Here is a 27,871-nt window from a genome sequence, read left to right as displayed (position 1 = left end):
TTATGCACTTTACCGGTGTGACGCCATACATTTTCCGAGTTGTCCTTGACTATAGTGAAAGGCATCTTGTATTTTTACAGTCATATGTAAATTTGGTAGGGGAAATTTTTGTGAAAAAAGGGGTCATCGAGACTGTTTCTAGTAGTGTACTCACATGTTTCTTATGCGTAATAGTAAATACACGTGCAGAGTGCAGTAGGAAATCGCTTTGATGGATAGGTAAGTTCAAGTACCAAATTTGTAATATAAAAATAATGAAACATGAAATATCCAAATATACAGTTCATAACTAAAATTTAACATTCTAAAAAATAAAACCGAATAGTTTTTTAGAAAAATGTTATCGCAGTTGTTCAATAATGATTATTTTTGAATTTGAAATTTTAATTAATCCAAAAAAAGTATTAGGATAGGTATATAATCTATGATAATAATTTTGGATTTTGATGAAAAATTATATGACTTATTCATTGGCGGATGACTTTGTATCATTAACTCAATTATTTAAATTAAAAAAAAAAAATTATACATACGTTGTATTTTGCTTATATTATGTACATTGAAGTAAAAATATAGGTAGTTATAAATGTTTATAAAAAGTTATTGTAAAATTTAGAATTATGTGTATTATATAATTTAAACTACATCGGTATTCCTTGTCTGTATTCGTTAGATATTTTTTAATTCATATTTATACGTAGATAGATGTATCAGAATGAAATATGAAATCTTAACAATTATTCGATACAATTCTGATAAAACATAATAATAATACTATGCTAATCGTTTTTATATAAACGTAAAATTATTTTTTATTTAGTGCATTTTATATCCTAATATAAGATATAATATAGGTATAACGTATAAATAACTTATGGAGAAGTATGAAAGCATCAGTTGTATTTTTGTATACTTATTTTTTTTGAAATCGTAGCTATAGATTTTTTGTTTATATTAAATATAAAATAAAAAATCTTAAAATATTAAATGTATATTACTTTATAGCTAAAGGTAAATTATAGAATTTTAATTACGAATTACTAATCTTATAGTTTGATACATATTTATTGAATACTGGGTTTGAAATATAAAACATTAAAAGAATAAATTTTTTTTTTTTGTATATGTAATTTATATATATATTATGAAATATTTTTCAATAGGGTCTATGTAAGTATTTATAGTATCTAAATATTATAAATGCTGAAAAAATTGGAATATTTGCGCGTAACTTTAAGTAGGTAATGGCATAATTATTTACTAACTGAACAACTGACATAATATGAAGGGGTTTCGTGTGAAAACAAATTTTAGGAAAGCTAAAAATTGGTATGCTATTAAAAGAATACCAGACAATATGATATAGAATAAAGTATTTCACCATAAAACTCTGTGATAATAAAAAATATAATTTCTATTGGGTGCCTACTTTCTCTGCTGATGGTCAATTACATTTGGCATGGCATGGCATTGTGTGTTTTTATTTTTATACTAATAAGTTTAAAATCCGTTTTCATCTATTGATTAAATTATATTATCACTCAGCAAACAAGAATTATATATAAGATTATTCTAAAGCTATTATTTTTTTTAATGTTTCACCAATTACGTTTAAAGTGTGAAGGTTTATTATTTATAATTTGCAACATACCTAAGTTTAAAGAATTATCAGAAACAGTAAGTCGTGATTTTGCTAATAATAATTAAGAATTCTTTTGCCAATCATATATTCATTTTTACTATTACGTAATAAAATATTTAATGTAATCATTTTTATGGAAATTATTATTGATAATGATATAATGGCACCGTACATAATCACGTTCGTTGTAGTAGAATTGTATTTTCGCTTGAACTAGTAACATTTCAACACTCGATTTGTTTACTGTAAAACGTTTATATTCTTTATTATTAAATTACTCATCATTAAATGCTTAATGCACATGAAATTATATGCTATAGAAATTGTGACCATGATATTTAAAGTCCCGCATAATGGCAAGCATAATATTAATACTGTTCAGATGTTAGTGAAAGTGTGGGTGAGCCAAAAACACAATATAATGGTTTATATTAATATATTCTAGCTACGTAAATCTGTTGTATAAAATCTTGATAACAAATTTAATCTAATCATTTACGTAATTTTTGTTTTGTAGTTTTCTCTAAAAACATTTATTCAAACTAGGTATACCGCTAACGGTTTATATCTAAAAATCTAAGTTAACCTATTGGATGACAAGGTACCTAAATAATTGGTAACGGAAGACGTGTATTTAATTTATGTCATAAATATATAACACTAGGTATAAATTAAGGCACCACACATAGATATGACACGTATTTACAAATCTTTGAAACCGACATTTATATTTTACAAAAACATATTCTCCACAGGAAATTCTTTTAAATTAAACTATTTGATATTTCTTAAAAGCCGAGGCCTTGGAAGATCTGATTTTTCTGAAGTCTTGAATTAGTGAAATCTTTCAAAGGATATTATATATTGTACATTAATTATGTTGTAAATTAAAAGTGAATTGCGTTGGAAACTAATTAAATGAAATACTAGAAATAAAAAAAAAGTAGGTACTTGCACAATATATACATCACATATAAATTATAAATTATAATAAACCATAAAATTTAATCTTATAATTTTATAATGTATATATTTTATAGAATATTAATTATTAGATTGGTTATTCTGGATGAATTAATTATATATAGAGATGTGGCATGTATGGTTATTTTATGATTAAAGCCATTACTTTAATCTCAAAATAAGATGATTATTTTAGAAAATGAATAAAACAAATCATGCTCATTTCAAAAAATATTTCCCCCTCGTTCACTGTAATTGCGTCACTAAAGAGAAATAAAATGGCTGGTTCAAATAGAATAAATTGAATTAAATTAATTTAAGGTGCAACTATATTGTTCTGGACCATGAATATAATACAGTAATATATATTACAGTATATTTATATACACATGTTTATAATATTAAAATAGTCTTGCTTTTAATTATTAGCTGTTGTGGTTACTGGTCATTCTTCAAATTATAGAAATGTAATACTTGGGCAATGTTTGATTGTGACATTTTTGTATTTCAAAATAAATAACCTATCTTACTTACAGTGTATAAATAATTATTTTAAGTTAATAAACAAAATTAATGTATAAAAATAAAGTTTTATATAAATATTATACAACCATTACGTATAATTTATTTTATAAAATTAATAAAAGTTCTATACTTAAATGTATTAACATGCATAGTACATAATATGTTGAGAAATTAGTGCACATAATAAGAAGTATTTATATTATATATTACATAATAAAGATAATAAAAAAATTTAATTTCAGAAATTTTAGTAATTTGCATAATGATTTGTTTCTTTTCAGAGTATTTATAATTGTCAGTTCAATACTGACGATATGCACTTTTGGAAAAACTCAATCTATAGATGGCGAATGTGCACTTCAACTAACTGGTTCGGGAAGGACTAGTTTTTTTGATTTTAATACTAACACATTGAGAGGTGGTCCACTGTAAGTATAAACATTTACGAGTATAAACTATTTATTAATCAATAATTAGACAAATTAAACCTATACCTGTATTCTGCTTAATTTGTTCCATTAGAAATTTAGGAAACTCAATTCATTATATATTTTAGTCTATATGTAAAATGTCCGTGTATATTTTAAGTATAATTAAATTCTTCAGCTAACATAAATAAATTTTTTTTAAACAATAATGATTTTTATTAATAACAATTTAAATATTTTTGAAGATCAATTTTTAAAATAAGTATAATAAGCACAAGCAAACATATAAGTACGAAGTTCATTATTTATCTATTAGTGTATAGTGTATATTACTAATAAGTTATACTATTTAAGATACCATAGCTACAGAAGTATTATATATTACGTTCATAAGTAATTAATTTCATTTCTAATATATTGAAATACAATTTTATAATTAATAAATAATCATGATATTCAAATTATTTAAATAAATCAAAATTAAAGAATAAAAATAGGTACAAAATGTACATGAACTATAATCATATTAACAAGCTATTACTTTTTATTAAAAAAAAATGAATATAATAATTGATAAATTTGTAGAACTATGAATATTATAAATTATAACATATTAGGAGAATACAAATTAATGATTTGTAATCTATTTATTTTTTTAATATTCAAGTGGTTTTGGTCTACCAGGTCAATGTATCACTTACGAAGCAGTCAACCAAGCATATATAGATGCCAGAAAAAGAATAAGTAAGTATAAACACAACTTGAGTAAAAATCCATGTTTAGATACCTACTCCGAAAATAATAATTGATTTATAGTGGTGAAATAAAATATATTTATACAAATAATTTTATAGAAGTTCTTAACAACGTTTGCATTTCACTTTATATGAACTCTACCATGTAAAAGTTTTTTAATCAATTTTAAGTGTAAAATTCATGAATAAAAAAATAAATATTATATAAATAAAATCGCAAAAAAAAAGTTAAATACTCCAGCTGTACAGAATAAAGATAAATGATAATCAGTATCGGTGAAAGGATTTACAGTTTTCACAACCGGTTTTACTGGATCATTGTTGTTGGAGGATCCGAATACATTTTGTATCCATTTAAATATTGCAAAATAGTAAATACTAGCTATTGCTTATAGAAAGGAGATAAAATAATAGACAAATGTAATTTATATCCCGTGACCTCTAATATACAATTACAACTTACATTAACAATAATTACATTGTAAAATTGCGAAAGATGATTTATATAAATATTCAATTTTTCAGATGTGGCACAAACAAATAAAGATAAGTGGACAGCTCAAGAATTGGCATCTGTCGGCGAACTATTGTTGGATATATCCATACAATTGACTAAAAAGTAAGGTGTACTCGCAATACGCGCACGCAAACACATTGCAATGGATCGAGGCATTCGTAAACATCATATTATGTTTACAATATTACAGCTATGGACTTTCTTACGAAGAAGTAGAAAAAGGATTGCCTCAAATAGATACGTCGAGAACTTTGATCAGAGAGATATGTCCGGCGTTCTTGTCCAATGTCGAGTGCAGACCGGGAAAGTACAGGAGATATGATGGTCTATGTAATAACGTTAAGCATCCAACGTGGGGCGCTACCAATACACCATTTTCGAGACTAGTTGGACCGTTGTTTTCGGACGGCATGAGTGGACCAAAAGTCAGCAGCCTCAATAATCGAGATCTACCGACAGCTAGAATAGTGTCCAGAACAATGCACCCCGACGAAGGGTACCACGAACACGCGGCTACCGTTATGTTGGTCGCTTTTGGTCAGTTTATGGATCACGATTTCACACTCATGGGAACGCCTGCTGGTGAGGATTAGCTTAAAAATATTTTAAACGGAATATATTATGATATTATATTGAACATTTATCAATGGGGTATATTTTGTATTATTTGTTATATTGCGTAAATAAACTTAAATGCTTAAATGATGTAAAACAAGATACTCTTATCATATAAGTTATCTGCTATAACATTTAAGGTTAACTTTAATTCTTAGTTAATATAATAATATAAGTTATACAGTGATGATTATACGTAAGTTATATAAATAATATTAATAGACAGGCAAGCACACAAAAAAAATTTGAGGAGGTTCATCAAAAAATTTTAAATAACCAATTTTGGTTATTCGTACGAACGGTGAGTAACTACGTATAAATGGCATTGAAAAAAAAAATAAAGTAAACCTAATGATTTAAATATTGATCAATAGATTGATAATAATAACAAATTATGTTCTCGCAATTATAAATATAATTTTGTTCTGTGATAAATAAAAAAAATTTCAATAAAAAGTTTTATTTTAATAAATAAATAAATATATTTATATATATTATAGATCCAATTACAAAGAACGAACCAGAAGAATGCTGTAATCGACCACCACATTTAAAACACCCATACTGCAATGAAATTCCTGTTCCTGATGATGATTACTTTTATAGTAAATTCAATGTAAAATGTATCGATTTTGTAAGAGCTTTTCCATCTGTACGACCAGGGTGTCGCTTAGGTAAGGAAGTATGTTGCATCTTTACGATTTTGTAGATATATAGATAATTTTATGTTTTTAAAAATAGTATATAAAATACTTATTAGTAATATTTTTTTATCTATATAAAATAGTTACTTATTAATTATTATAATAAGTGTTAACATAGGTACATATATATATATATATTAATAATATTAATATATGTAAATAGATTAATTTATTTTAAAGTAATTTAAAAAATCTATGATATTTTTGTAAGTTAACTTTGAATAAGTATAACAACTAATAAGCGCATGCATTAATAAAAAAAAAAAAAAAAAAAATAATATAATAATAAATGTGTAATTAATGTTATTATATTTTGGAGTATTTTTGTTAAATAATAACTACTTCTCCAGTATAATATTTTTTGATATATTAAAACAATACAAATTATGTCTTATGTTATTTTAGGTTCAAGAGTACCATTCAATACTTTAACTGGTGTAATTGATGCAAATACGGTTTACAGTGTAACCGAAGATTATGCCAGGTATTTTAAAAAGTTAAAAATGTTGATGCACTTTATTTTTATTTTAAGAGGATATTAGTTCATAGTTATTAAATTAATATTATAGTTTAAAATATTATATCGAATAACTATTTCGAATCTTTGACTATAATTAACAAATATATAATGTTTAATTACATATAGACATTTAAGAACCGGTTATGGTGGTTTACTTCGTATGAACCCAGCGTTTGTTGATCATGGATTAAAAGATTTGTTGCCATTGAGACTTAAAGATCCCGATGAAGGATGTACTAGATTGAACCGTTCACAATATTGTTTTGATGCTGGTATATTAATTTATATAATTAAATAATAGTTTTATATTTAAATATTTTACATATTATACCTACCATTTATATTAGTTATTTAAAAAAAAATGTATACATTTATAACATTTAATTTACAGGAGAAGTTCGAGTAAATGAACAACTCGTGCTTGCTACTATGCATATAATATGGGCAAGAGAGCATAATAGAATAGCAAAAGAGTTTGGTAGAATTAATCCACATTGGGATGACGAAACTGTTTTTCAAGAAGCGAGACGAATCGTTATAGCAGAAATTCAGCACATAGCTTATAACGAGTTTTTGCCTACATTACTTGGAAAAGGAGTTATGGAAAAATTTGGACTACTGTTACAAAAAGAAGTAATTTAAATAATTTATAATACTATCGATTCAAAATTTAAATTAAAAATGCTATAATACTGAGTTTATTTTAATTATTAAAATAATATTAAAAATGTATTATCACTTTGACACACTTTGAAGTATTAAAATATACTTGTAAATTATAATATGTTTTAATATTAGTTTTATTAAATTATTGTCATAATAATATGTTTTAGATACGTTTATATTTTCCTGTGTGGTTATCATTTATTAATATCTAATATGAATGTATAACTTACTAATTTTTTATCATAGTAAATATTTAGTAAGCAACCTATGTTTATATTTAGGGTTATTGGGATGGCTATGACCCGAATGTTAACCCCAACATTCTATCCGAATTTTCAGCAGCAGCTCTCAGAATTGGTCACACATTTTTACCGACTTCGATTGAAAGATGGAGCAAAGCTCACAAATTCATTGGTAAATTAGAATAAATTAACATGCATTTATATATAAAATAAGTACAATATACAACATACAATATATTATAAAATAAGTAAAAATATTAAAAATTTTTAATTCACCTAAATTTAGCTTCTAAAAAATTGTCGGATCTCATCCGCCGTCCATACGATTTGTACAGAGCTGGAGTTCTTGATGAGTATATAATGGGCTTAACTAATCAAGTGGCTCAGGCTATGGACGATTCAGTAACACAGGAAGTCACAAATACGTTGTTCAAGAAACCGGGTAATCGGTTTGGAGTGGATTTAGTAGCATTTAATATTCAAAGAGGAAGAGATTTTGGATTACCTGGATTTATGGAATATAGGTAAGTGATCACCTAGTCTTTGTAATGCGATGAAATTTACATCATATTTATTTTAAATAAACTTTGTTTTATGATTTTCAAAATATTTAATTATTAGGCAATGGGCTTGTGGCTTTGTTGTTACTCTAAATATAGTACAGAGTAAAAAATGAGTAGTTTTCAAAATAATATTACGTAATTATTCAAAAATAAATAACCGTAGATACCAAACATTTTAATTAAATATTTAAATTAGTGTTTTTCAGATATGATATTATATTATATTTTAAACAATTTTTGTTATTTTTGAACAATTTAAAGATATTTTAAATGTTCGAACTAATTTTCTAGGTAAAAAAACTTGATAATATATCACGAGGTTCCTATAAAATTTTACTTCCATATATTCAATAACAATTACATACTAACATAATTTTTAGTACAAATGCTTCAAGTACATTATTTCAAAATTTATTCAAATCACAAAAATATACAACGTATTTTTTAGTCAAAAGTTCACCAATTTATGTTAATGGTTTAGCCTTGAAAATGTAATAAAGTGATCGTAGTAAGATGATCTTATATCAATATATAAATATCTAAACTAAAGTGACACAATATTTTTAGTAGACATTTAAAGTTTAAATTTTAATGAAATTGGATCTTTGAACAAAATAATAATAATTAAAATTTTTTTATTTCAATTCAAAAAATATTAATAAATAATCATAAAGCATTGAACTTTTTTCTATTATATACATAAAATATTTAGACTGACTTTATGCTACTCTTTATTATCATATAATATATAACAAAATCTTATTCATACCGTTTCATGGTACATTGTTATTTATTTATATTATAATTTATAGTTAACAACACGATATGTCGTCTACCAAAGATATGCAAACCAATAAATTATTTTTATTTTTTTTTTTTTTTTGATTCTTGTAGTATGTTAGAATTGTTAGAATGTGTTATATATACTATCATGCATGTATTTATAATTTAATTAATGTATATTTTTTATTTGATAATTAGTAGTCCTACACTTACTACTTACTGCACTCTTGCCCCTTGGGAGGTTTGTTATTAATTGATTTATTTTAACAATAAATAAACTATTATTAATATTATATAATATATTATGTTATGCTTTTTGCAAAAATAGTTCAAACAATGTTTATAGAATAGAAACCTATTTAATACTTACATAAATAAATTGTAAAATTTCTTTAAAAATTGAGTCTTATTTCTTCGCTTAATAGCTATTTCTTACTGAATTAAAATTTAACATATCCATTAAGGTGACCTTCTTCATTTAATAATTTCATTCGAAAACAGCAGAGTTACATGAAAATATATGAATAAAAATAAAATTAGTGAACTTAATTTTGTATTAATATAATTATATGTTTGTGTTAGAAAATTTTGTGGATTGCCAGCATCTGACTTATTCCAAAGTTTGTCCGGAGATATGCCTAACTCTACTATTCATCGATATTCAACAATATACGAGTAAGTAAAAAAATTACAAGCTAAAAGATATCATTTATAAAATTAATTTTATTCTTACAGCTCTCCAGAAGACGTAGATTTATGGTCTGGTGGTGTATCTGAAAAACCATTACCAGGAAGCATGGCAGGTCCCGTTTTTTCTTGTATTTTGGCTACTCAATTCAGTTATGCTAGAAGAGGTGATCGTTTTTGGTATGAATTGCCAAATCAACCATCTTCGTTCTCTCCAGGTATTTAAGAATATAAATTATCTACTTAGAATATAAAAGATAATCATTACAAATACGATTTTTTATTAATTTTACATTTAGATCAACTTCGTGAAATCCGAAAAGCTAGATTAGCCAGAGTGTTGTGTGATAATACTGATTTGATCGACACTATTCAGTTATGGCCAATCGTTCTTCCTGATCATGAAATGTAAGAAAAACGTATATACGTTTATAATATATAATGTAATTTATATTTCAATTTTTAAATTGATGATTTATTAAAAAATGTTTAATAAACATTATATGTACATATTAAACATGTGATATAATAAATATCTCGATAACTATAATAATATTTTTGTTTAGAAACCCTCGAGTACCATGCCGCAGTGGAATTATTCCATCAGTTAACCTGAACAAATGGGCTGATTTTCCGACGTCGTAAAATAGGAGTTCATTCACTTTTGTTTAAATACCACCTATTATATTATACATAAAATGGCATATTTTTACAATTATTGACTTTTGAATTGACAACATACTACAGAGATTATTTACTGTATAATGTATTGGTAATTTCATAAACACACAAGTATTCATTTTTTTTTTTTACTATTATTTTGTTATTATTTTTTTATTACATAAATAAGTAATGTAAAATTCAATAGAGTATATTTTTATTAAATTAAATTCAAGTACCATATCATTAAAAAGTACTTAATTTTGATATCTTAATATAAATGATTGACTGTCGGGTTCCTTATTCTCGTTTTACTCAATGTTAACCAATCAAAGTATTAAATATAATACCAATTTTTTATTTTTGTACAATTGTTTTTTTTTTTATAATTATATTATATTATATATATATACACATACATATATATATATTAAATTGATTATTTATTGCAGATTATATTACTATGAAAACTTAGGTAATTATTATGAATTTAGTGTGTACATATAAAAAACCTAAAAAAAAAAAAAACAAACAATTAAATATAGAAGCTAATAAAAAAGTCATATATGTATGTATTTAAATAAATTATGTAATAGTTGATATTTATTATTTTCGTATGATATTTTTTTAAGCTAAACTATATTAAAAATGAAACGTATAGAATTGTCATATTGTCTATGAGAAATGACTTGATAAGATTACTAGATTATTTTTATAGTACTATGACAATAATTAAAAATATGACGTATCTAAAAATATTACCACAGCGCAAAGGATTCACTAAAAATGTCATAAATCAAGTTCGATCAACAGTATTTAAACATTGAAGAAGCATTAGACAAAATTAAAACACATAATCTTACTAAAATGAGAAAGTTAATCTAGAATTCTTTATTGCAATTATTGTGTGATTTACTTGTTTTAATATGTTTCATTTATAACAACTGGATATCCTGATAAGCTCTTGTATTTTGGCAATCACTTACCAATCATTTTCTTATAATAATATGAAAAAGTGGAAACATAGTCCCACGCAGTAGTGTAGCGAAATAGCCTATCTATAACGCCGTGTCATCAACTTTTTACGGTTGGAAATAAATTAACATTATTTTATTATATTATTCACTATGATACATGTAAGATACCAGAAACGTTAAACCTACGATATCGGTGTATCCGGAGTTTCCACTCATTTTTTTTTTCACTAAAATCAAAATTTACTAAATCAAGTATAATATTATCGTACTTCTATTTTTGTTTGAAATAATTCTAATTGCTTATATTTATTGTTCATTTAAGTACATTAAACAAAAATATGTATGATGATAATAAAAACTGTTTATACAATGTTGTTTACGTCACGTTTTATAGAGACAAGTGAATTATTCAATATTGATTGATGAGTGATGATCATGTCATTGAAAAAAAACAAACATCTAGACAGAGCCTTTGATGGAACTCCCACAGTTGTTAATCGAACCTAATGAACGTACACAATAAAAGGAGGACTCATTTTTGTCCTTAACATTTTTAAATTTGATAATAAACAAATAATGCACATAACGTAAACATTCTTACCAATGGTTGCTGATTGAAATATTATATCATAACAACGTTTTATATTTATGTCATTCAGAAAACAATTTATACCATACATTATTTCAACTAACCCAGTAATAACTAATAAATACTTTTTACGGGAAATAATTTGATTTTTAAAACATTGTATTTATTGAGTTATAATATTTCTTTGATCTTTCTTCAAAAAAAAAAAAATTATTTTATGTTTTTGTATAATGAATATTCTAAATATAACATAAATACTATTCTCAATTTAACGAACAAATCATTTGGTATTAGTATAATTAGTATTAATACAAATTATACAAGTGTTTGAAATAATATAAGATTGCACTAATGCTTTAAATTAATAATGGTTTTGAATATAAATATGGTATAATTTATAATGGTACTAAATTTAATAATAAAATTGGGAATGACAATTTTCTTTCATATTTCATATATCTAATTTTATGTTATTCATTTTCCGAGTTATCCTTGACCAATAGTGAAAGGTGTTTAGTAATTTTGTCAAATAAAAAAAAGTGGTGGAAATTTTTCGTGGGAAAGATGTTGGTCTTTCAGATTGTTTCTTCATCTGTGCATATATGCATCTGATACGTAACAGACAACAGTGAATACATTTTGTTGAGCGATATTCATAAAAACTTTGATGGACAGGTAAGTTCTGGCAATAATTTTGTATCAATAATATAATTAGGAGTTTAATGTATAAGTAATACATTTGTATGTTTTATACGATAATGTTAAAAATAGAATTAGATAGAATAACGTATGTGGTATTACAAAAAAAAAATATCATTCGCTTTAATAAATTAAATTATTTTTTAAGTAGGAAACTAGGAAATATTTTATACTATTATTTAAAAATAGGTATATATTATATTAATTCACATGTTAATTATTTTTATCACGTACACGAATACATGATCACGATACATCACACTTATTTACTATGTATGTCATATAATTGAAGTGTACTATTCATATATTTAAAAAAATTATTTATTTTCTATAAGATTGTAAACTCAAAATTAACTTAACCGTTATGATCAAGAGTTGTATGAATTAAGAGGATACTGCTCCAGTATGTGTTGTTTCCATCTTATATACATATAAATATAACACGGCCAATTTTTGTTCAGTAGAACCAAATTGCATATTGTTATTTTTTTTTATTATTAGTGTTAATTGATCCATTATAAAAGTTGAAGATAAAAAAATCATGTGTGCTTAAGCGTTGGGTTTTTTCAATAATTTAATTTAAAAATTAGATATGAGCATCTTTATCTTATAATATTTGCAATACTCATATCTTATTAAAAAATTAAAATATCAAAAAAAACCTTAAGCACAGTTAATATTTCTTATTTTTGATAATAGACCGATAATTCGCTTAAATATAAAAGGTAACAAAACAAAATTCATTCAACTGAACACAAATTTGCTATATTCTAAAATATCTAAATTTATAATACCAAGACATAAATATTTCAATACATACAGGGATAATGTCTTATTAATTTTCCGAGATTCGAATGGTGTTTATAGTTTTTTTCAATCTGTTTATAGGTCGTTATAGTTGTTAATGAATTTAGTTTAGGTTCACAAAAAAAGAATATCTTTTTTTGTTTATTTAAATGGTTGCCATTGATTATAATATAGTTTATATTATTATAATTACTATCATTAATTAGTAGAAATATGGCAAATAATATAAATATTTTTACAAAGTTAGAAAAAAAAACAAATCTTAGAATCAAACATTTATGATCAAAATTATATTGGTAATGATTACTTTGACCAATACTAATACCTTTGGATAATTTATATCTACGTTTTGCGATAAACATTATAACAATTTTATAAAGACAATAAAATAAAATTTAATAAAGTAATTTGAAAATGTAGCAAGGGCCAGATAAAAAAAGGTACACAGACTGCAAGTTTCTCATCCCTGATATATACCAACTGAAACTAAACAGAAAACGATAGAAATATAGATTAGTTTTAACCTGGGAAAAATACCCAACTTTGAAGCTAATAATAATATAAAAACCATCAATTTTACTTATATTTTATGTGTATTTTATACACAATTTGTATTTAGTTTATTATATCTTTTTTAACTTATTAGTAATTTCTTCCAAAAGAATCATTATACGATTTAGATTTAGGACATTCTACATGATAATTGTATTTATATTATATATAGACACCCGTTAACTCTTTTATGAATTGATATCCATAACTGTATATACAGTTAAATTATCTGATTCAATAATTATAAAAAAATCAAAAAGTAAATATAATTTACAATATATTTTTTTTCATATATTAAACAAGTACTTCCGGATTTTATTCTCGGTTCTCAAACGTCATGCTTCATAATGATCTTTCTTTAATACTATGCAGGAGAAAAATAGGACTTGTCGTCATACCATAATGTCCTATCAACACGTTTTCAGGTAATTCATGCTGCAGGTTAAAGCATAATTATTGCCAATTGACATTATGAATCGTGACCAGTTTTAGAAAATTATTATTAAACTGAAAGTAAATTGTCGTTATAATTAATAAATGGCTTCTTTCTAAAAATATATTTGTATCACTATAATTTTGCTATAATACAACTGTTAACTGTTATCATTTTAATAAAAATATAAGTTTACTAAAGGAATTACAGTAATATAATAGAAAACCATAATTTACCATTACTGCTATTTATACAATACTAAAATACATTATTCCTTTCTATATTGGTACCCACTTTCTCTGTAGATGGCCAATTACTTACATTTATTATAACAATATAATTATATAATTAAAGTTAAAAAGTAAATTAAATTCTTTTTTATTGAGTATTGACATACAGTACCTCTTACACAGAAATATTTTTATGTATTTTGCAAATCGTGAAATCTCACCCAAGTAAAACATTTATAAATATTTAATAATAATAAAATACAAATGTATAATAATAATTAATTTACAATATGTAAAACAGCCCAAGTTTAGCGTGAGTTATTAAAATAACAATTGTATGGTTACATACTATAGTTAGTTTAAATTTATTATTATCTTACTTTTGCAAATAGTTTTAAAGAATTAAATTATCCCAATATATTTTATTCTACAGTGTTATCTGGTATGTAGTATTTAATTAATTGATTATTTTGAAAACTGACAACAACTTATTTTTTATTCTTATTATTTTCATTAATACATAATGCTTAATAGTACAATTTATAACATTATAAATTTATTATTATAATATTATTAGTTAATAGTGGCTATTTGTGGTAAATTAAAAATCTAATTCTCCTAACTGAATGGATTCATATTACTAATTGGTAATTACGATTTAATTTCATAGATCCTTGTTATTTAATTGTAATCTTATTATATCTTAGAATTAAATTACACAACATGCATAATAATTAACAAAATATGTCTATAGTAATATATCATATTATACTTACAGCACATACACTTTACATTCGATACATTTTTCGTTGAAAAATACTGATATTTTTGCATATTATTTTTCATTATTAGTATTTATTACGTATTAATACGCACGTCGTATTAATATCAGTTTTACGCAATGTTTAATTAATTTAATTTATATTATTATTTCTTATTCTAGATACTGCTAGACTGCCAGACATATTAATTAATCATTATAATTAGGAACTTCTAACACGTACGAAACAAAACATTAAACATACAAAAAAAATTAAGACAATGAATAGGTATTTACTAATCTTGATTCTTGTACAAGCTTTTCATTTTATATTACACGTATGCATGACTATAAAGATTAAAATTAATTACTAAGCATTTGTGGAGATGAGCGCTTAATGATCGCAGGGTAATAGTTACAGTCTTTAAATTATGTAATACCTATGGTTTTTTTTTTATTCAATATAAACCGCCAATATTACGTAAATATTTCAAGAATATTACGGGATTTATTTCGGTGTGTATTTTTTAGTTTAATTTTATTATTATTACAACTAACGTCAAGTTTATTTAATTTCAATTACGTTAAACATTTTGCATTATAAGCCGCAGTATATTTTTGTATTTAAATATGTGGGTATACTTAAGATAATATGTGATAGTATTATGAAGTTATTGTCATAATAAACCACACACCCATCGTAACCTACCTTGAACTTTGAGTAACAATTATGATTATATCTATATGTACTTAATGATGGTCTGTTTGAGTTTAGCACCACTTCTTGTAAAGCGAAATTCTATTATATATATTTATATTGTATAGAATCATATAAGTTATAGTGTTTGTTATGATTTGTCGGCATTCTATTCAAATATAGCCCACATTATTACAAACATAATAATGATAAGTAATGTAATTGGATGTGTGGATGGACCCAAAATATAGTATTTATAATAGTTGAATCAATTGAAACGTTCTTACGATTTTGGCTTACTGTTAAATATGCAGACAATAATTTAAAGTTGCTAGATAAAAAACTACGATGTATCGATAATTTGTAACAAATATTAGGAATTAATTAACTTAAATTTTAGTAAAATGTAATGCGTAAAATATGTAATTATAAGTTATGACTGCAGTCATATTAATTTAAAATTTCTGTTTACATGTTTTCAAAATTGACTGCACTTCTATATCAGAAAATTTTATAAAATGATGTTTTTGCTATACCTCAAATAGTTAGTGAATATGTATATTTATTGTAATAAAAGTGTTCGTAAAATTGCCAATTATTATTAGGTTATAAATAACAGCAGCTCATAGAGTTCATTTGGATTTAAGATGTTGATATTCTCAATAATCGTATCTATAATGGGTTGGTCATAATATGTGTTTTTGCTAGATGCTATGTAAATATATTATAGGTATGATGAAAATAAATATAATATTATTTATTGCTTTAATAAAGTTAATTAATTAATTTAAAGATGAACTATTTATTCAAACCAAGTTCTTTTTTCTTATCAAAACATTGTCGTGCTATCAATAATTACGATATTAAAATTAAAAGCAATATGGAATATAAATTATTATTAATTTATTTATGTAGATTAGAAAACTATTTAAAATTGCCATTTATTAGATACAAAAATATTTTCTTTTTTGTATAGATTGTTGTTATAAATACCATAGCAAACTGAATTATATTCAATTCTATGTTTAAGATTTTACAAAAATTTGAGTTGTTAATAGCTTATTGATGTATAATATATTTAACTATATTATTATTACTATAATATATTTTACTTGTAAAAAAAAATGTAAATTATAGATAAAAAATGTATGAGGATTCTAAAAAATAGATAATTAAAATGCTCATACTAATTAAATATTTAATTACTAATATGCAATTAACGAGTTACAACTTGTAAGGTATGATAATTTAAAAATAAATTATGTGATTTAAAATTTGCAAAATTTAAGCTATTTATATAACTATAAGTATACAATTACATTAAATTACCAACTGAGAAAAGTAAACAAAATTACTAATTTTGTAATAAATTGTGTAAAGAAAGACGTTAGGCTTATGTTTAAGAACTAAACATCGTTATTAAATATTTTTAAAAATTTAATTGGTTAATACACAGAAACTACTTGTAATTATTTGAAATATAAAAACGTAGTACTTAAAATCAATCCTTGATTGTGCCTTTATTACCTACAAATATTATTAAACGGTCCTTGATAATATTATATACTTTATGGATAAGCATAGTTTATATACATAGGCATATACAAGAGTATATTTAGAACACTAGTATTCATAAACATTTTAATCTTAAGAACTTTACTTTATGAAAAATAAAGTTTAAGTGTATTAGAGACATGATTACTTTAAATATAATACGCATTTATAATAATAGATGATTAAAAATGTTTTTGTACTCAAGATCATAATGATAATTTGTTTCAGATTATTTATAACTGTCAGTTTAGTACTGATACTATGTACTTTTGGAACAACTCAATCTTTGGATGGCGAATGTGCACTACATTTAACAGGTCCAGGAAGGACTAGTATTTTTGATTTCAATTCTAATACATTAAGAGCGGGCCCACTGTAAGTATCTAGATTTTTTAATTTTTCAGTATTTTTATTTTTAAGGTTGTAAATATTAACTAAAACTATTATGGTAAAAATTCACATGTTTTAATTTAAATTAATCACGATTATTTTTAACCATTAATAACTTATTTAAAAATGAAAATATAAAAAAAATCTCTCCGATCAATGCACAGGAAATATTCTTCTTTATAAAATATATACTAGGTACCATTGTCATAACCGAACCAGAAATTTGTAACCGTGAAAATACGGAATCTCCTTGTTCCTATATTAAATGTAATGTAGACAGAGAAATTAAATGTTGGTGTGGCTGCCCCTTAATCATGAATGTGTTTTATTATTATATTACAATATAGAAACTATTATTAATATTTACAGGTAAAAATTAACTGTATTATAATACCACCACGTTTGAAGATGTAACATTATTGTATCATACTATATTTATTATTTTTTATTCATTAGAGGCATGGGTCAACCAGGTCAATGTATCACTTATGAAGCAGTCAACAAAGCATACATAGATGCTAGAAAAAGAATTAGTAAGTATTTGAATACAAAAAAAATTACTGCTGAATAAAAATTAGCTTTGTATTTACTAACAAATAGATTGAAAATTGTAATGTTTAAAAAAAAATATATAAAAAATGACCATAAATTTAACCTTTAATACCATAATATTATTAGTTGTATTTATTTAGTATTTTGCTCTTTCCGATATTTATACAAATAAAATTGAAGTGCCTGTCTGTTAGTTATTAATCTATCCGGGGTAATATATGAAACAATTAAACTAATTCAACGATATTTTGCCAGGACCAGGAGTAACATAGTAACTAATGTTTATCACAAAACTCAACCCCCAAATGTTGACATAAAGACAATTGTTATCCTTAAACTATGAGAGCTTAGTTTTTGGTTTGCTTTATGATTGCCATTTGTTATGCGGGAGAAAAAATAATTGTCTTGTTTTTACAGGTATTAAAAAAAAAAAATGTCTATGAAATCATTAAAATCGCTGATATGAAAATCATTGTTATTCACATTTATTGTAAGATTAGGCATATTTATTTTATTTAGGTAAACCTAAATAATAAACAAAATCGATTTCTAATGAAATAATTACACTCAACCAATCGATAAACGTCGTATTTTACAATAGATAATTTTTATCCGGTTGCAGTTGGGTTATAGTATAGATACAATATAATATATTAATAAAAAGCTTAAAGCGATCGTAATATTTTCAATTCTGCATATAAACAGAATAAATGATACTATTTTTGAACTCTATACACTATTACTAGTGAAAGGTGTACCTATGCAATTTTCACAACCGGTTTAACTCGATAGTTGATATTTGTGATTGAAGAATCTGATTATTTATTTGCATTTGCTTAGATATTGTAATGCCTATAGTAATGATTGATAAATAGGTATTTAATTGATAGCCAAAAATAGATGGAATTGAAATACAAACTTTTATGATAATTGAAATAAACCTCGGATAAATTCTATTATGGATATAAAACATCCTAAGTAAATAGAGAATATTATATAATATTGTATGATAAGAAGAAAATGAAAAAAAATTTATATTTAAAACTCGAAAAAAATATAATAGATAATGACATTTTTAATCGCGTATTGTAAAATAAGGGTAACTTTTATTTCAAATTTTAAATCAATTCAGCACTAATGGGTACTATTATATGTTCAATATTCAAAATTCACATAAGGTTTATACACTCGATATTCCTAAAAAACTAAAATGTAAAAATATACTACATTTCATTATTAAAAATTAATAAATATATAACTTTTTTTTAGGAAATATTTAAGTTACATAATATGATATTATATATATATAATTATATATTTGTAATATAATATTAATAAATAATTAATTTAATAATATTTATAATGCGTGTTACGTCAAAATTATGTAGGTAGTGTAACGAATACTGTAACGATATAAATTATATAAATATATGAAAAGGGTTTATACTTTATACTTAAACTTTTTTTAGGTATACTTTATTATATACAAAAAATACTCATAATATATTTTTTATAGTACTCAAACATGTAATATAAGAAAAAAATAGAGCCCTAAACATATTATTATTTCGTGCTCAAATGTGTAACATTTTTAGATAACATTAAAAAACATACTGTTGCCGTTATATATGATGACTCAGATTTTCGAACCATATGATATACTTACATGTGTAACAACTCTAAGTTCTAATTAACAGTCACAAATTACATTACCAATAGTAACATTTAATTATTGAGAAGGATGATTTATATAAATATTCAATTTTTCAGATGTGGCACAAACAAATAAAGATAAGTGGACAGCTCAAGAATTGGCATCTGTCGGCGAACTATTGTTGGATATATCCATACAATTGACTAAAAAGTAAGGTGTACTCGCAATACGCGCACGCAAACACATTGCAATGGATCGAGGCATTCGTAAACATCATATTATGTTTACAATATTACAGCTATGGACTTTCTTACGAAGAAGTAGAAAAAGGATTGCCTCAAATAGATACGTCGAGAACTTTGATCAGAGAGATATGTCCGGCGTTCTTGTCCAATGTCGAGTGCAGACCGGGAAAGTACAGGAGATATGATGGTCTATGTAATAACGTTAAGCATCCAACGTGGGGCGCTACCAATACACCATTTTCGAGACTAGTTGGACCGTTGTTTTCGGACGGCATGAGTGGACCAAAAGTCAGCAGCCTCAATAATCGAGATCTACCGACAGCTAGAATAGTGTCCAGAACAATGCACCCCGACGAAGGGTACCACGAACACGCGGCTACCGTTATGTTGGTCGCTTTTGGTCAGTTTATGGATCACGATTTCACACTCACAGGAACGCCTGCTGGTAAATCTTAGTTTAAAAAGGTTTTAAGCGATTAATTAAATTAATTTAAAATACAATAACGATTGCATGTAATATATGAGTTGTATGGTAATCAATTACAGCAAACAATCATTTTTTAAAACAATTGATTAATAAATAGTCAAATTTGAATAAATACCATGTTTTTTTATAGATCCAATTACAAAGAATGAACCAGAAGAATGCTGTAATCGACCTCCACATTTAAAAAATCCTTACTGCAACGAAATACCTGTTCCAGATGATGATTACTTTTATAGTAAATTTAATGTAAAATGTATCGATTTTGTCAGAGCTTTTCCATCGGTTAGACCAGGATGTCGTTTAGGTAAGAGAGTATGTCCATAGTTGTATTTAAGTTCGTATTGGAACATTAAATAAAATAATACATAGATATTTAAAAATTGAATATTTTTATCTTTTTAGCACTGTTCCTAAGAACCAAAAAATTAATTAAAAATAGAAAATAGAATGTATAAGTGATGCAAAATAAATATTTTCTTTGCTCAGGATCTAAATTAATATTTAATTAGTTATTATTAACCAGAATTACGTAAATAATGTTAGATAATTAGACGCTAAAAAAAATAGTGTTTATAGAATTTATTCATCGAGTTATATAGTATTTTATTATTCCGTCGTAATATAGTAATTGTAAACTAATGCAATTTAAAAATTTACATTGTTAATTTTAGGTTCAAGGTTACCGTTCAACACATTGACAGGAGTAATAGACGCAAATACAGTTTATAGTGTTACTGAAGATTACGCTAGGTAATAAAGTTCTTATTAACACTAATATAATTTTTACTCAAATCCAATTTTTAACAATTTCTATTTTGTTTTTTTTATCCAAATCAAAAACGAATAACCGTAGATACTTTAAATTTTCACGAAATGTTTATATTATTGTTTTTTATTTATGATAAAATTATTAAAATATTTAAACTGTTTTTAAACTATTTACAGACATAAACATTTTTAAATTTTTTTTGTTTTTTTTTTTTATGAATATCAATTAAAGTTATTTGCTGGATAGAAATGCTTGAAAAATAAATACAAAGTTCATCATGAGTTATTAATTTCTTAATTAAAAAATATCAAAGATCGAAAGTCACAATACTTTTTTTGTAAGCGTAGGTAGTTAGAATTTTGATGAAAACCATAATAATGGCGAAAATTAATAAATTATTTTGTAGTAAGAATTCATAAACATTTTAGTTTTTATATCTATAAAATTTAAAAAATTAAAACAAGGTTCTTTAAATACTTTTTCAATTTTTATGTGAAGAAAAAATTTCACTGAAAAGCTAAATTAATTTTGTATGAGCATTTTAAGTTCAAATGTTCATAACATTCAATATTCACACATAAAATAATTAGTTCTCTTTAAACAATTTTTAGTAATTTATTGTATTTCAAAAAAATAAATTACAATAGATATTTGAAATTTTTACTATATACTAGATTATCATTTTCATTGAACGATACAATTTAAAACATGATAATTTAAAATTGTTTCTATATAAATGTCGATAAAAAAATTATTCACTATTTTAACCTATATGTTAAAATTCTTGAAAATTTAATACAAGTTTCCACAAAAGTCTATTTACATAAAAGATAAAAATATTTAAAATATATACCTAGTTATAGTTTTATTTTTATAATCATTTAAAGTTAAGATTTTGACAAAATTCTTTTATAGGTATATAGTTTAGGAATGTTTTCGGCTACCTAAATATTGAAAAAAAACGATACCCCATAAGAATAATTATTCCAAAATCAAATTTAATAAAACAATGTATTGTAATGTTGTGGTATACTATTTTTTTTAGCTTCAAAATTTAAACTATAATTATTATTAAACAATTTGTAACTGTCTTTGATTTTTTATAGGCATTTAAGATCCGGTTATGGAGGTTTACTTCGCATGAACCCTGCGTTTATTAATTACGGATTAAAAGATTTGTTGCCATTGAGACTTAAAGATCCCGATGAAGGATGTACTAGATTGAACCGTTCACAATATTGTTTTGATGCTGGTATATTAAATTATATTAATTTATATAATTAAATAATAGTTTTATATTTAAATATTTTACATATTATACCTACCATTTATATTAGTTATTTAAAAAAAAATGTATACATATATAACATTTAATTTACAGGAGAAGTTCGAGTAAATGAACAACTCGTGCTTGCTACTATGCATATAATATGGGCAAGAGAGCATAATAGAATAGCAAAAGAATTTGGTAGAATTAATCCACATTGGGATGACGAAACTGTTTTTCAAGAAGCGAGACGAATCGTTATAGCAGAAATTCAGCACATAGCTTATAACGAGTTTTTGCCTACATTACTTGGAAAAGGAGTTATGGAAAAATTTGGACTATTATTACAAAAAGAAGTAATTTAAATAGCTTAATATAATATTAATTTTAAACAAATTATATTTTTATAATTCAAGAATTATTATTTTAAGGACTAAAATTTTAAATACATTTTAAATGAAACTATAATATTTATAAATAAATAAAATAATGTTTAAACTTAATATAAGAATCAAAAATAATTTTAATTTGAACGATGTTAGTTTGGTAAACTGCATAAATCCACATATCTAGCAATACCATGTAAAAGTACTTGTATAGACTGTACATGCTATATTTAAATTAAATATGAGTGTCAATGATTGGTAAATTGATAATGCTTATACTTACATAAATAACTCATATTTACACAAATTGTTTATGTAAATTTAAAATTAATATCTTACATTAATTTACACAAATCCATGTCAAGATGTACAAGTTTTGCAAATATTTTTAAATTTTTCACTTTTTAATTGTTATTTGTTTAACTACAAGCTAAATATTTTTGTGTTTCTGAAAATAATTATAAATTTACATTCAATATATAAATTACATAATTTGGCTCACTATTGAATTTTTTGGAGTACCCACTAATTATTGTTTAATATAAATTAAATTTATCGTATAAATTTATATGTAGTTAAATGACTGTAATAATATTTAGTTTTAGTTATGTTAATATTTTTTGTGTTGGTGTCAGCTTATATCAAACTAAATTATAAATAATTATCTTAACTAATACTAATAAAATAATTACAGAAGTAAATATACATTTTGATTTAGGGCTATTGGGATGGTTATGACCCAAATGTTAACCCCAACATCTTATCCGAATTTTCAGCAGCAGCTCTCAGAATTGGTCACACATTTTTGCCAACTTCAATTGAAAGATGGAGCAGAGCTCATAAATTTATCGGTAAATAAGTATAAATCAAAATGAATATATATATATATATATATATATATTATAAGATAAATAAAAATATTAAAAATTTTTAATTCACCTAAATTTAGCTTCTAAAAAATTGTCTGATCTCATCCGCCGTCCATACGATTTGTATAGAGTTGGAGTTTTCGATGAGTATATAATGGGTTTAACTAATCAAGTGGCTCAAGCTATGGACGATTCAATAACTCAGGAAGTAACGAATGCGTTGTTCAAGAAACCTGGTAATAGGTTTGGAGTAGACTTAGTAGCATTTAATATCCAGAGAGGTAGAGACTTCGGTTTACCCGGCTACATGGAATACAGGTAAATCATTGTTTTATGATTAATTGATTATAGTGCAAAATGTTTTTTACACATAAATTATACTAAGAAATGTAATATAATAATACTTCATTAATTGTTGTTGAATACTGTTGTTAGGTAGGATCTCTTACTTTCTATAATTCTAAGTTAAAGAATTCCTACATAGATGCGAACATCAATTGATTGAAATTATAATTGTTTAGTTTATAAACAATATGAGTGGGAACTGAGAGATCGTTATAATTGTTTATTTACACTATAATAAATTTAAAATACAACAGTGAAGCTCAGATTGGCAACCTGCAAGTCATAATGTATTAAACATCGACATAATTTATTCTTCTTAAATATATCTATTTTAGTTTTTTCGAAAAATTTCACTCTTATAAAATAAAATAAGCATTATGACTTTAAAAATATTTTAATTACTCATAAAATTTAATATAGATATAAATTCTATTTTAAGGTCTTAGAGGACTTAAAAATTAAAAAAAAAATTTTATTATCTCGAAAAAAAAATTAATTAAAAACATATCTTGTCTGTTTCTAAAAATGAAAAATGTTTTGGATTTTCTCTTTATTCATTTAAATAGCATCAGTACAAAAATTGAATGAATCTATAATAAGCTAATGGTTCCTTATAAACATATAGAAAACCACGATCGATCAATCCCTGAACCATTGAATTCGCCAATTTCTTATATATTTTGGCATTATTTATATAATAATATTATATTATTTAAATTGTATTTGAGTATAATATGGAGTGTATACAACTTAAATTAAGTTGTATCATTCTTTTTTATTACGAAGTTAATGATGTTTATTGGTTATACTTTATTGTAGGTCTAGTTGAAATTATTCTATACTATATTATATTGTCGTATATGATGAATGCCATTATACCTCTTGTTTAAAATGTATTAATTATATAAATTTACACTTAATAGACCAAAATTAATTTTGAATTTAAATATTTAAACTATACTATTTTTGCTGAAATACAAATTGTATTTGTATTAGAAAATTTTGTGGCTTACCGGCTTCTAATTTATTTCAAACATTGTCTGGAGATATGCCTAACTCTACTATTCATCGATATTCAACAATATATGAGTAAGTAAAAAATTACAAGCTTAAAGATATCATTTATAAAATTAATTTTATTCTTACAGCTCTCCAGAAGACGTAGATTTATGGTCTGGTGGTGTATCTGAAAAACCATTACCAGGAAGCATGGCAGGTCCAGTTTTTTCTTGTATTTTGGCTACTCAATTTAGCTATGCCAGAAGAGGTGATCGTTTTTGGTACGAACTGCCAAATCAGCCATCTTCGTTTACTCCAGGTATTTCAGTTGAACAATATTTATTTTATATAAAAAATAAATAAATAAATATTAAAAATTGTATTTTTCATTATATTTACTTTAGATCAATTATATGAAATCCGAAAAACAAGATTAGCCCGAGTATTATGCGATAACACTGATTTGATCGACACTATTCAGTTATGGCCAATCGTTCTTCCTGATCATGAAATGTAAGAAATATTTAGATACACTTTAATTTTAAATTTCATATTATCAAAACATCAACCACAAGTCTACAATATTAAATTATTTCTATTAAAATAACTCCAATCTAACGTTTTTAATATCTAAAATAAATAAAATTTTATATTATTTATATGATTTTAAAAGATTTAAAATAAATTTATAATCAACAACAAAAAATGATACTGTAATAAAAATAATAATATGTATTTAATTTACATATCTTACATTTTTAAAATCTGAAAAAATATCAAGAAGTTATTCATTTATGTGTTTAATATATTAGTTAATACAATATAGTATTTTGTATGTTTTTTACATTTTGTTAGAAAAATAATTATAAAAAAAATGTGATTTTCAATACTAACTAATTAATAATTAGTTAAAACATTGAATAATTTTAATTTTAATTAAATTAAAATGAGAAATATTTTTCTGATCTCTCTCAATTCGCAGTTATTTTAAAACTATTTAATCCTGTTTAATTAAATACAAAACGGTAATTAATTTAAAATAAATTAGAACGATTAGTCCGATTAAAATATCGTACATTTAGTAACTTAATTTTTATTTTGGAAACTAATTCACATGAAAATATAATTCAATACTATATTAGGTTTTGGACTTTTTATAATTTCATTAAATAATAACTATTTAAAAACTATTTTTTAATTGACCTGTCTTCTTACAGAAATCCTCGAGTACCCTGCCGTAGCGGAATTATTCCACTATTAAACTTAAACAAATGGGCTGATTTCCCAACGACCTCGTGAAATATATAACCATATGTATTTTAGATCAAGCACCGCCTATATAAAACGATATTTTAATGATATTTTTTTCTTAAACGAAGAGAGAGTTTTGAAATCAATGTATTTATTGTAAAAGTATATATATAATTTTATAGTTAATATTTACATACTAATCCATTTATTTTTTTGTTAATTTGTTGATGTATTAAATTAATTTTGTTATAGTTAAATGTAAAAAATGAAAATAACCTACGTAGTATTGTCAGGAATAGGATTTGTAATATTTTCCATTTTTTTTACATAAACACGTTTATTTTAAATTAAAAATATATGTTTATTGTTACTTAAAAGAGCTATTGTTATTTAATGTTTAAACTCGACAATTAAAATATAAAATATTATGTAAGTTTTGTAAATTTTAACTTTGAAAATGGTCATAAAACCGTTTTTATCGTAGTTCACCTATATACAATATGACGTATAAAAAATTTAATTAAATCAAAAAACTTACATTTTAACTTTTATACTTATATATCTATGTAGGTATTGATAAACTTTATGAGCAATTTAAATCTATCCATTTATGTTTTTTTTTAATACAAAGTTCATTTGATATATTTTTTTTTGAGTTTTAAAATCATTTTTACATTTTTTTAAACTAGTTCATCTATAATCTATTTATAATTGTTTTTCTTTTTTAGGATTATATACTCGAAGATTAAAGATACATATTTATTATACGGATAGGTGGTAAAAATGTAACAGTTAATATAATTCATATATTTATGAGCATTAGGCATAATTTAAAAATAGCAATATTAACATTTCAATAAATTTATAGCTTCAATTTCGAGGTTTTACTTTTTAACGTAAACAATCAAAATATTAAATACAAATACTTAAATTGTTCTGACTTTGTGTACGATTATTTTCTATTAAAAAACTATATATATTTATTTTATTTTATTGTTTATATCAGACATTCTATATTTTTCTATCGGGTTATCATAGGACAGCGATGTTTCAGTAAAAAAAAAGGAAAATCTTTTAAAAACATAATTC

At 23.9% G+C, this 27,871-nt stretch overlaps 2 protein-coding genes across 4 annotated transcripts; both read left to right on the top strand.

Moving 5' to 3' along the window:
• The first annotated feature begins 152 nt into the window (after nt 1-152).
• On the top strand, nt 153-10,630 carry LOC113551333 (chorion peroxidase-like). The gene is made up of 15 exons (XM_026953516.1): nt 153-219; nt 3,412-3,558; nt 4,226-4,302; nt 4,839-4,932; nt 5,021-5,412; nt 5,946-6,119; nt 6,555-6,633; nt 6,796-6,941; nt 7,061-7,302; nt 7,617-7,749; nt 7,864-8,101; nt 9,506-9,598; nt 9,659-9,828; nt 9,910-10,018; nt 10,177-10,630. Exons 1-15 carry the CDS (start codon nt 212-214, stop codon nt 10,253-10,255), a joined length of 2,181 nt encoding a protein of 726 aa, XP_026809317.1. The 5' UTR covers nt 153-211; the 3' UTR covers nt 10,256-10,630.
• Nucleotides 10,631-12,455: 1,825 nt separating this feature from the next.
• On the top strand, nt 12,456-27,619 carry LOC113551332 (chorion peroxidase-like). 3 transcript variants are annotated; one of them, XM_026953515.1, is made up of 15 exons: nt 12,456-12,511; nt 17,797-17,943; nt 18,415-18,491; nt 20,281-20,374; nt 20,463-20,854; nt 21,027-21,200; nt 21,568-21,646; nt 22,772-22,917; nt 23,047-23,288; nt 24,037-24,169; nt 24,268-24,505; nt 25,529-25,621; nt 25,681-25,850; nt 25,936-26,044; nt 27,511-27,619. In XM_026953515.1, the coding sequence occupies exons 1-15, from the start codon at nt 12,504-12,506 to the stop codon at nt 27,554-27,556; spliced, it is 2,148 nt and encodes a 715-aa protein (XP_026809316.1). In that variant the 5' UTR covers nt 12,456-12,503; the 3' UTR covers nt 27,557-27,619. The 3 variants fall into 3 exon arrangements, with proteins under 3 accessions (XP_026809316.1, XP_026809314.1, XP_026809313.1); XM_026953513.1 differs by lacking the exon at nt 27,511-27,619 and adding an exon at nt 26,749-26,952; XM_026953512.1 differs by lacking the exons at nt 12,456-12,511; nt 27,511-27,619 and adding an exon at nt 26,749-26,952 and having other exon boundaries at nt 17,780-17,943.
• The last annotated feature ends 252 nt before the right edge of the window (nt 27,620-27,871 follow it).

This window comes from Rhopalosiphum maidis, chromosome 2, assembly GCF_003676215.2.
Source record: "Rhopalosiphum maidis isolate BTI-1 chromosome 2, ASM367621v3, whole genome shotgun sequence".
In the NCBI taxonomy this organism is placed as follows: Eukaryota; Metazoa; Arthropoda; class Insecta; order Hemiptera; family Aphididae; genus Rhopalosiphum; species Rhopalosiphum maidis.
Note: the sequence above shows the minus strand (reverse complement) of the source record. Positions and strands in the feature narration are given on the sequence as shown.